General features: G+C 38.9%; 1 protein-coding gene across 3 annotated transcripts in view; it reads left to right on the top strand.

The window, feature by feature from the left end:
• The window catches only part of LOC136847338 (uncharacterized), a 290,868-nt gene extending 283,910 nt beyond the window's left edge, over positions 1-6,958 (top strand). For all 3 annotated transcript variants that reach the window (XM_067118918.1, XM_067118917.1, XM_067118919.1), the window contains 4 exons: positions 1,373-1,552; positions 2,646-3,437; positions 4,339-4,554; positions 4,781-6,958. In XM_067118918.1, the coding sequence (XP_066975019.1) occupies positions 1,373-1,552; positions 2,646-3,437; positions 4,339-4,554; positions 4,781-6,223 (2,631 nt within the window). In that variant the 3' untranslated portion in view covers positions 6,224-6,958. The remainder of the gene's footprint in view (positions 1-1,372; positions 1,553-2,645; positions 3,438-4,338; positions 4,555-4,780) is intronic.
• The last annotated feature ends 5,005 nt before the right edge of the window (positions 6,959-11,963 follow it).

Consider the following 11,963-nt stretch of genomic DNA (forward strand, 5'->3'; position numbering starts at 1 on the left):
CCAATGGAAACCTTGAAATATGATATGAAATAGTATGAGAAAGCTCCTTCACCTTAGGATTTAATTTGAAGTTAGGGATAGCAAGCTTAACACATTGGCTGCCCCTAAACCTCAGTTCGAATCTTAGAATGAAAGGAAAGTTTCATTTCATTTTCCATTTCAGATTTCGAGGTACTCACTGAAAATGTATTTAACAATAATAGGAAGTTGAGAGGTTTTAAGGTCATTGTAAGGTCATTATACATATTTTATTCTACTTCCCCCTTTAAAGGGATGGCCTCAAAAGGTATTAATTTTCAAGTCCTTAGTAAGTGGTTCTTTTTGCATGAGGTGAATCGTCTCGTGCCCTTCTGCAACATGGCTGCCACCAGCCACAATCATCTAACTTGCAGATACATAATCCACCTCTTAGATCAATGGATGCACCAAGGATTTTTTCAATAAACAGACTTGGTACATTTGCAAAGCACAAATGTACAAAAACAGTTTCGTAAGATTTTGTGGTTTCTAATTCAGCTTTCTAGAATCTCATTCAAATACTTCTGAATTATTTCTTGTCAAGATATTTTTTCTGATGATTTACAGTCAATTTTTGCTCTAGAACATTTTTTTGTTGGTTAGATTTGTTCTTTGCTGTTCTCCAAGTGCATGAATAGTATATATATATATATATATATATATATATATATATATATATATATATATATATATATATATATATATATATATATATATATATATATATATATATATATATATATGATACATATATATATATAAATTACATTTATAGCTAGCTAGTATAGGTCCTCTAAAGTACTGATATATCAGTGTTTAATAGGTTTTATTGAGATTTTGTCGCCTCATGCGTAACTAGGGGTTGGGTAAATGATAAATATTTATTTTCCGTTTAAACTCAACATTACATCCTTTTGTAAATCTTATAAATGTTTCTGGTGTTCTGTGGCTCCCTTAAAAATTACACGCACAGTCGTTACGTGCACGAATTCACAATGGTGTGAAAAGTGAAAAAATACAGAAGTAGGTGAAATTAGTCAAGCCTTCACGAAGACTCTCAACAATATTTTAACGTTTGCCTGTACATAAATTAACGGTTTTGTATTGCTAAAGCACCATTGTGGGTTTTTAGATTTTCGTTTCCCCCTACACAACAGTGAATGCTACGTTTCCAAGCTAATGTGTGTATTCCTTTCTCAAATCTTTTTAGTTATGATGTCACTTTCTCGTACCCTTTGTGTTGGAGAAGTTCCGAAGTCTAGTTACATTTGACAAAATATTCATGTTAAACGCAGCACTATCACGACTTATATTTTTGTTTTCTTTCTCCCCCTGCTCTTCTGGTCCTCCACAGCTTCGACAGATAGCGGCCCAGGAACCTCAGTCGGAGGCTGGATCGGTCTGTACCCAACACGGAGGCAGCCAGAGGCAGCGGCCTCACTTCCTCATCAGTCGAAGCCAGAGCCGTTCCCACTCTGAGGTCAACAGGTGTGACTCCCGAAGGTGCAGTACCTCGACCAACATCGTCCACCAGGTGAGGAGCTCTTCGACAGTATTGTTGTTTATCTGTTGTAAACATTTATCATTGTCATTTCATGCATTGTATCTGTCACTGTAGAGGTCACCATTCGTGTAATCATTTCGTGAAATGACTTGTTTGTCGCTAGGACTTGTTTGTCGCTAGACCGATAATGCTATGCTCCTGTGACTCTTCGTACCTTCGCTTTCCCGCTGTCATTTCATGGTGCGTCCACACCACAGTAAAACATGTCGTAAACACGTTGGTAACTTATTGCACACGCATCACAAACATGATGAATACTAGTCGATGACTTATTGGTAGTGCTAACCAGTGCTTCATATGGATTTTCCATTGTCAGCCTAAAGTTCGCCCACATCTACAGTCTGCGACTTATATGCAACTTGTTTGTGATATGTAGAAGATGATTTGCTGCCGTTTGTTTAGTTTCTCTGACATTTTTTACTGCAGTGTAGATGTCCTCTTAGATTTTCATGGTATTCTAAAACATGTCTAATCACCAATGAAATAAAACTAACATTGTAAAAAAAAAAAGCTTTGAAAGCAAAGTCAGATAAAGTAGATCTTTGAATAATTGCTGGAACGTAAGACAGACTTCAGCTATTTCTTCCATAGCTAATCATCTATATCTCCTTTTTTCCTGTAACTTTTTTTATGCTAATAAAAGCTGAATGCTGAAAATTAAGTGTTCTTTAACGCCACAAACATGCTTTTTGCTCTTGGATGCTCAGCTTGCAAGGGAAATCACTTTTTCAACCCTTTTTAGCTCTTGCAATTCCCCTTTAGTTAGTTCTTAATACATCTTAATACAGTGCCTTCCTAGTATTTTTTGTTTAATATAAAGGGACTATGTAATAACTACTCCTTTTTAAAAAGATTCCCGGTAGAAGGTGTAACGGCTACAAGCATAAACGATATAACTTTTCCGTACAGTTGTATGCTGTGCTGTGGAGTATTTTTGAGCTCTTTTAATGAGTATTGTTTCTTGCACCTCTGGATGTTTTGAAGCGAGCTGACCATCCACGAACTGACGCACTCAACTCATGCCAGCTTCTGACTTGCTTGTCTTGCTTGTTTTTCTCTTTAGCTGCCAATCCCGAGGACTTCCAAACTTTGGCCCCCTAAATCCTTCACCCGCCGCTGTCTCCACCCCCTAGACTTTTTCCAGCACACTTCTTTGCGTCACCTGGGCCCTACATCACCCAGTGATGAGGGCACCACCGACACTACTCTCCGTACCACTTCTCCTTCCTGTCAAACCCTCCTTCACTCGAACCATCGCCATCATCATCATCACCACCACCACCACCACCAACAACATTCATCGCTCTTTGATTTACGCAATCAACAAGAGGAGAGTCTCCACCACAGCCTGCTCCGCCACAATTTTGAAGGGGCTCTGAAGAGGAGCTCCGAGGAATTACGAAGCAAGTCCACGAGGACGTTAGCAGAGGACGAGAGAACAACTCTCAGAAAAGAGGAAGCAAAGAACCCCGACGGGACCGAGAAAAGAAGGTATTTGTTGTCGAACTCACAAGAGTCCTCTGGGAATATGAGTAGGAAGGAGGAGGAGGAGGAGGAGGAGTTGGGTGAGGAGGATGAAGATGCTGGAGAGGAGGAAGATGAGGACCTCTGTGCCATGACACCCATGATCAGGATAAGCAAAGTAAAACCAGAGGCTGAAGGGTTGGGAACCCCTTCAGATGACCTGACCTCAGCGAGACCTTTCAAGAACGACAAGCCCACGAAGAGATTTTTGACCGACCGAACTCCTGAGAAGTCATCTGCCTGTAAAGACCACCATGGCTCTCGAGGTCCCCGAAGGAGCGAAGACGCGGGATCCCGTCGAAGCAGTACACTGTCATACGTACTGTACCAGGTCAGTAGGACCCACCAAAGGGAGCTAAATAAAGTCTCCGAAAGCGTAATTAAAGGAAACAAACATGACAAACGACGCTCCGGTAAATAAAAGGAAAGGAATTGAATAATTAACCAAAGAGCTATTTTTACTTACCCATTTGGTGGCAGGTTTGTTTTGAATGTTACTTTGGTTTGGTTGTCACTGGTTGTTTTTGGTTTTTCTTCAAGTATTGACAAAGATTTTTACTTTTTGATTTTTGAAATGCTATGGAGTATCCTTGCTAATTTTAATCAGTTCTAGAACTATCTAAACATTATTTTTTTATTGGATACAGTTCAGGTTTCAAATCTTTGGGAGTCTGAATGCCTTTTCTACTAACTTTTTCATGACAATATCTAAACGCGATTGGCGAGGACTCTTCAGCTAAAATTGCTTTCATGACAATGGTCCTGTTATTCGGAAATTTCTTTCATGTAATAAATATTTTGGTTATCTACACTTGGTTGACTAAAGGTAAGGCCCTTTATTTTTTTTTTTAAATTTTGATGAAAAACAATAAAGCAAGCATGGAAATACAGTAAAACCAGCAATAGCCACAATAACCTCTTGTAGTATGATATTTCATGCGTGTAAATCCTATAATAACTGATTTTTATAGAAAGGATTACAATTTCCCAACTGTACAGTGATCAGACTTTTCTTAGGAATAGGTACACTTTCTGCCTGAACTCCAGTCATTCTAAGTCTTGACCTGTGACCTTGTACTTTGATTATCTGAGGAGCTTCCTATTGTCCCTGAGCTTAGAATTAATTAATAAGAGTTTATATCTAAAAATACATCTCCTTTAGGAATGAATCTTTACAGGTCCCAGTTTTCTATGCAAAGCTCAAGATGTCTAACGTTTTGTTTGACTTCCAGGTGACCCACGCCAATAAACGTGAGGTGAAGGCTGCTAAGAGCTTAAGCATCATAGTGCTGTTCTTCCTGATCTGCTGGTTTCCTCTGTACACCATCAACTGCGTCCAGGCATTCTGCGAAACGTGTCCAGTTACGCCGGAATTTATGTACTTCACCATCATCCTGACACATGTCAATTCGGCTGTCAATCCTTTCCTTTACGCTTATCACATGAAGGTCAGTGACAGAAGTTTCGTTGGCAAGCACATTACTTTTGCATCATTGAAGAAGTGTCTTGTGTCACATGAATTATAATTTTTATTGTCATTTTTTGTGCATGATCTGTAAATAGTGCTGATACTTACTTGAGATCTAATGTACCTGAATGAAACAGACTAGATTTCTGAAATTCATTGTGTATGTTCACAGCCTTCATTTGATATGTCTTGTCTTTCGTGAGCAGGATTTTCGTCACGCTCTGAAGGCGTTCATCCTAGAGAAAATACTGAGACGGAGGTTGCATTCTGAGCCCCTTTCCCATAGGAGTTTGGTGTCCCCTCACCATTCGACTTTGTACCGTGTGGCTGTGGGCGGTGGTTCTCCACAGCTCGCAAACTTCCACACCCCACATACACACAACACTCCAATTCAAAGCTCGCCATCTCCAGTTGCTGGGACCCCAAGTGGCATCAGGTCACGTTCGTCAACTCTTGGTAGCTACGGGCACTGGTTGCAGTCGAAAGGCGTGTCCTCAACGACGTCTTTGGGTAAAACTCCAGAGGATAAAGATGAACCGCTGTCTCGACCGAGGGCGGCCACCATTACCTCACACACGTCGCCAGCCTCTGTGCATTCAGCAGAAGAGGCGTGTCTGAAGAAGCCCTTGCTCTCAGCGTCCAACTTGCTGACTTTAACTCACGATTCTTGTGGTGGCGAAATCACTGAGCACCAAACAGTTTCTTCATCATCAGATGCTGTAACTATAAATTTCAGTGCCACGGACCCCACCGAAGTTGTCGTTGGTTTTGATCAGTACAGTGATGGGCTGTCTGTCATCACAGATGATTCACTTGATCAACACGTGGGAGTCATTCCTACCTTCCAGCTAAATGATTCCAAGTTGCCACCTGGAAACATAACTCCTCTCTCAGATGCTTTTCAAAATTCAACGACCCCTTTAACAGCAGAGAGTTCTTTGGAGTTTGTAAAGAAAAGTGCTGATTCCACTGAACTTAGTTCTGCATCTGGTGGAGATGAAACTTCATTTTATTCAAGAAATATAACAAGTGAGGCCATGTACAATAGGCCTGTAGGAAGAAATGCAGACAGTGAAAACAAACGCCCTTTGGGACCAGCCAAGTGTTTATCAGACCATGATATGTGTGACATTGAACGCAGTATTACTGATGATGGCAAAAAGTTTAGTGAATCAACGTTAAGTCAAAATTGCTTGACACGTGAAAACAAACCAAATGGAACGGACCATTCCATAAACTCAAGCAGCGGCAAAAGATTAGCAGCTTCTGAAACAAACATGTCTCAGATTCCCAACGGGACTGACGACAACATTACCTCGAGTTCGACTGGTAAATACGAAAGTACCAATAACTGTGATGCTATAAGAAAAGAGAGTGAAATCGTGAGGTTGGAGGAAACTCCTAAACAGCCTCGAAAACACGAGGCAACAGTGGACGAGTCCTCTCCCCTAACTCAGGAGTTTTACAGATACCTACCAAAAATGTTGCGTAAAAAAGACGAGAATAAGAAAAGCAAATGTGCAAGGACAGGGAAGGGCTGGCTTTCCAGCATGATGAGAAACAGGTCCTATCACGGCCTCTCAGTGGAAGTGGCTGGGTCCAAACAGCTTCCGAGGGCGAAGAGCATTAGTGGCGCCATGGACACGTAGCCCAACTCAGTCATTTAAAACTCACACTGGTGTTTCTCCCTCGGAACGATGTATAATTCCCATGAATAATAGTTCTTACTGTGAACTGAGTCTCTAGTTGTTTTACCAAAAAAAGATGCTAGTTGTAATTTAATCCTAAGGATTTGTGTTTCATGTCTGCACGCGTGTCATGATGTATTGCCAACTGCATTATTGTTTAAGAAAAACTTTTTTTTTATTTCAAAATGGTTTCAGGTGGAATCTACTGATGCCCACGAGTCGATAACTTAAGGAAGTGTAACTTCATTTTCACTGCAATGTACGCGGATGTATTCCATGACCGGAACTATGTAAAAAACCTAATAATATGCTCATTAATCCTTTACTAAATGGTGTAAACTAGTCAAATAATGATGATTCCTTCAAGATCCAGAGCCCGAACTTCAATTTACAAACTCATGCTAACCATTTATTAGTATATTTCCATTGTTATGAATCAAAAATGCCATTTTCTTTTTTGAAGTCTTCCTTCTGAAAAGATTAAACGCAAGGAAACATTAACAAAAAAAACTTGGAATATATTTCATCGTGAGGTGGTGCTTTCAATGCAGTCTAGTCCTTCATTTGGAAAATACTCATGAGTTACCTGACAAAATATAACAATGAAATTCATTGATGTGCAAAGATGAATAAAACCTTTTTTTGCCGCAATTGTGTAATGTACTATTTTATGTATGAAAAAAACATCTCTATGGCTACGGTGTTTTATTTTAGTGTCCTTTCGCGTCAACATGACTTCGTAAACATTACTTCTAATTTTGATGCGACTCTCTAACTCTTTAAAAAAATCGTATGTAATTTAAATATATAAATTTGTATTTCACGAGACGATTAAAATTGTCATAGATAGAAACTATTGCTTGAAAAATACACTTTTTTTTACAGATCATAACAGGTGGAGTTTTTCTATGTAAACAAACTCATTAGCGTAGACATCCGTATCTTATGTCATGCAGTGTGTGTTAAGTCACCGGTATTTTAAGGTAGGCAAGATTTGGTTATTTTATACAGTCAGTATTTCAGGATACGTGGCAGTTTGGTGACTATTAACCCATTTTCATTCAAAAACAGGAAAAATGTTTCCTTTTGCATAGCCTAGGCTAGAAGCAAAATATAAACAGTATAATACTGTATATATATATACTCTTGACAAAGTAATGACAAACTAGGCACTGTAAATTCTTTACAGTTCAAAGGGCTAGGGCAACTATTACTTTTAACTTATTTGAAATGATTGAATAACACTGGTTTACTGCAGTCAAGGGGTGTAAACTATCTCAGAAATGACTGAAAATATTATAGAAGCATAGGGGCCATTAGCCCCACTCTTGCAAAGTGAAGACACAATGCCCAAGGTTAGGTTAGGTCAAGGGAACATTAACTTAGAATATATTTAGTTTTGGGGGAGTTTTTGGTAATTCTATAAATTAGCTCCGTGCCTGTTTTTACCTTTTCAACTGGCTTTTTCTACACTTTTAGGGCTTCTGATACTGGCGGTGCATCTGTATGTTGTCGGCCAAATGGAATGTCCCTTCGCCGTGTTTAGTACTGGCCCGGGGGGATTGGGTACCCTTTCGTTAACAAGTTATTGCATTGCCGGAGAGGATACGAACCATTCAAAACAGACGTACCCGTGCTCTGTCTTGTGAAGACTGCGTATGGAAACCCCTTGTTGCTTGTTGGATGGACTTCAGGGGTTAATTACAGGTTAATTACACTCGAGCGCCAAAAATTAAAGGTAAATTCATAATTAGCAACCAAAAAACTGTAGAAAAAGTTGAGTTAGAAGGCAGTCGCCGCCGCGGAGCTACTGTATAGTTCTACCAACAGTTCTGCAGTCGCCTTTAAAATATACTTTAGATTTGATTAATAGTATTTGTAGTGGGTTTGACTAATTTGACAATTTCGATAGATCTAAGTAGTAGCTCCGCAGCGGTGATTTCCTTCTAACTTGACTTTTTCTATAGTTTTTTGGTTGCTAATTATGGATTTACCTTCAATATTTGTTACACGAATGTAATTAACCTGTAATTAACCCCTGAAGTCCTTCCAACAAGGTATTTCCATATGCGATCTTCACAAGACAGAGCATGGGTACGTCTGTTTGGAATGGTTCATATCCTGTCTGGCAAGTGCAATAACTTGTTAACGCATGGGTAACCCCCTCCCCCCCCGGCCAGTACTAAACACGGCGAAAGGACATTCCATTTGGCCAACAACAAACAAATGCACCACCAGTATCAGAAGCCCTAAAAGTGTAGAAAAAAATTACCACAATTTCTTTTGGAAGTGCATGTTTACCACACTACATCCCCCTTCCCACCATGCGGAACTTTAGCTGGGGAGGATGACAGGGATGTACAGTATCCTAATCAAGGTACTGTATTCAGATTTTATGCATTATTGTAGAAGGAGGAATTTCACCAGTTGAAGGGGTGGTTGCATAGACCTAAAGCTAAGTTAATGAATTTGCTTTGGTAAGAGGCAAACTGACAACAAGTGGTTGTGAAAACATCCTTCAGGTCAAATAATTTCCGGGATATGAGTCAGTTGCATCGGTTTTGTATTCCAAATAGTACTGTATGTGGCTTAAGGAAAAGGGTGTGTTACCTCCTTTAATCTCTACTGATTTAACTGCATGTACAAGAGTATTTAGGATTAATGTTCAGCACCCCAAGTTGTGTGAAATTATTTTTTCTTATTCTTTTTTCATAAGTTGTATTTCAACAGAGGTCTTACACATTCACAATTGATCCCCGAATCTTTTTTATCTGCCAAGAGCAACCAGATTCGCAAATGTAGTAAATGTGCCTCACTGTTGAACTTCTCGGTTCCAGAGGTCCTTTATTCTTCTTAGCGTTGGACTTTGGAACAGCCTCCCTGAGGATGTCATGCAGTTGGAACTTCAGAAGTTCAAGCGAAGGTACAATGCATTTCTACCGTAATACTATTCTCCTTGCATTTTAATACATTTTTATGTACAGTATTTGTTAACCTATTAACTTTTTTCTTTTTTAATAAGTGGGATCTCTTCTTTCTGTATTTCCCTTTACCTCCTCTTACTTCTTCCCAGTGAACACCATATTCTTTGGAAGCTTGAATTTCAAGTCAATGGCCCCTGTGGGCTTGTTTCATATGAATAGGTATCATCTGAATAACAATAATATTAAGGTTTGGGCATTTTTCTTATAGATTTTACATGTGCAATACAAGTTTTCCAATCGAGAGTTATCTCAGACATTAAGTCTAGGAATTTTACTGAGTGGCTGAATAGGTATTATGTGGTCTTTCATCCTCAATGCAGCTTTGTTGTCTTTCTTCCATCCTATAATATCTGCAACGACTTTTCAGGAGTTGCACAGTTATATGTGGTTCCATGTCTTATCTTTTTCATAATTATGACATTTCCTGTAGCCAACAGGTGGCTTTAGGGATGTTTTGTCTCTCTGACAAGCTCTTTGTTTGTTTTACATGTGCATGACATGGAAACATCCAGAAGGCTAGTTTTCAAGTCAAGTTAGTCATAGTATCTGTGGAGCAAATGTTCCTTGGTGTATTATGAGATTGTCTGACAAAATTTTTGTGCAACGAGAGTAATATTCAAAGCTTGGAATTCTTAAGGGAATGCTGTTTTACAATGGGGTTTGCCTTGAAATCATGGTGCAACTGTGATATACAAGGTCAGTTTTTTCAAAGCTCTTTATAAGGCCTAAGAGGTCAAGGTCACATGGACAATATTCCTTCAATTCTTCTAGGTATTAAATTACATCAACTGCCAAATGTTATTTGGAGCTAAGAGTATCTGTATGGATGATTTTGCACAGTTGTATACTGCATCAGTTTTACAGAGTACTGAATGTATGTTCAACATTAGTATAATGATTACAGATAATCTGGGCTTCATTATACAATGCATTGTACTGTATACAGGTTGGTAGAAATCTCCTGGTGGTTAGGAATTTACTGCAGTATTTCGAGATAGGAAAATTCAGTTTTCTTTATGTAATATGGTCTTTTTTTGCAAGTACCAGTCATAAACTTGAAACTGTTAATGCATTACAGTATTATAACAAAGCTGTTAACATGACCTCTAATTCACATTGCTGTTCTAGCATAGGGTTTGCCCAAGGGCTTTGTTCTCAAACTAAACAAATTTGAAGAGGGTAAAATTAAAAATAAAAGTCTGTGCTCTCCCAGGGGATGCCATTCCTCAGAATGGTTGTGTTGTGTGCAGACAGGTTCTTAGCTACTCCCCCAAGAATTAGCTTCTTATTGCATTTTGTAATGTGACCCATTCATTCATTACTTGTTGCGTTCTCTCCTTTATCATGGTGTTTTGCAGCGACTGGTGAATGTTGTTTTTGTCAGTAATTTTTACCTTCTGGGCCAGTGGTTTTGTCAGTATTTTTCTTTACCTTCTGGGCCAGTGGTGTTGTCAGGATTTTTTCCCTTCTGGGCCAGTGGCATTGTCAGTATTTTTTACCGTCTGGGCCAGTGGTGTCACTATACCATAGGTTTCTTGAGTACCTGCTTTGTTTCAAACTGTAATGTTCATCATATCCATGTCTTGGATTTATTTTGTCTCTGCAATCATGGGGTTTATTCAGTGTTAGTTTAAGTATTATTTTCACTGCATACTTCCAGGTGGAATCTCCCCTTTTGAGGTGTATTGATACAGATAAGTTATTGAGTGCAGTCCTTTTACTTCATTGGCAAATTCCACTGCTGTAATTACTGTATATTCAAATGGGATTAGAATACTGTAGCTTGTTTCATCTGTAGAGTTGGGTTGTCCTATCTCAGAAAGGTTGATGGCAGTGAGAGGGGAGGAATTGCTGCTATCTCATTGGTCAGGTCTGTTGATAATAGGGGAATGTGTTAGATTGCGCAAGTACTTCGAAATAATTTGGAAGTTAGTGAAGAAATATTAGAATCTTATGTCTTTGTGTTAAAAAATTCTAAACATGAAATGAATTATCGACGGGTTTTCATAATTTTCAACTAAAACATTTTGTTTAATTGTACTCTTAGAGTTTTGTCTTTTATTATTGTAGGTTTCTGCAAATAAAATTTTTGTAACGAAACATTTTTTTACAAAAACCCAACAATCATTTGTTCTTGTGGGAATACAAACCTTTTTCATTGAGGCCTGTATAAGAACATCTTTGGCTTAAGCTGGTTTGGTCAATGAAGTTTGTTAACAAGATAGTTACAGTTAAGTGGTAGCAGGTGAGTGATTGGGACAAGTACCTACCCTTGTACTTGCTGCATAACTACTTTTTTTTGGCTGCCCTGGTGTTACCAGATTTCTAATGCTTCTGTGGAACTTTAATTGTAGTTGTTGAATTCTTAATCTCAGACATTCATTTTTGCTGCTATTATGTATTTGGTATTTGTTTTTGCTTATGCAATGATGGGAAGCAAGGTAGAACGGTGCAGTATAGATGTGCTGGCCAAGAGCATACATGTGGCTGCTTCATGTAGCTATACAGTACCTGTTTATCTCTGCAGACCCCTGTTTTTTTTTCTAGGAATCTTGCCTGCCCTGAGTTTGTGGATTGGTCACTTTTCTAGGAGCTGAAGTATGGTCCTTATGTCGAAGAGGGCTAAGTAGACTCCATTGGTGTCATTAGAAGATAACACATCCCTTCACTCTTATGCCTTTTATTGGTGCCATCTACATGGACTCTAACTTCTTCCA

The sequence above is a fragment of the Macrobrachium rosenbergii genome, chromosome 16, assembly GCF_040412425.1.
Source record: "Macrobrachium rosenbergii isolate ZJJX-2024 chromosome 16, ASM4041242v1, whole genome shotgun sequence".
NCBI classification, from domain to species: Eukaryota; Metazoa; Arthropoda; class Malacostraca; order Decapoda; family Palaemonidae; genus Macrobrachium; species Macrobrachium rosenbergii.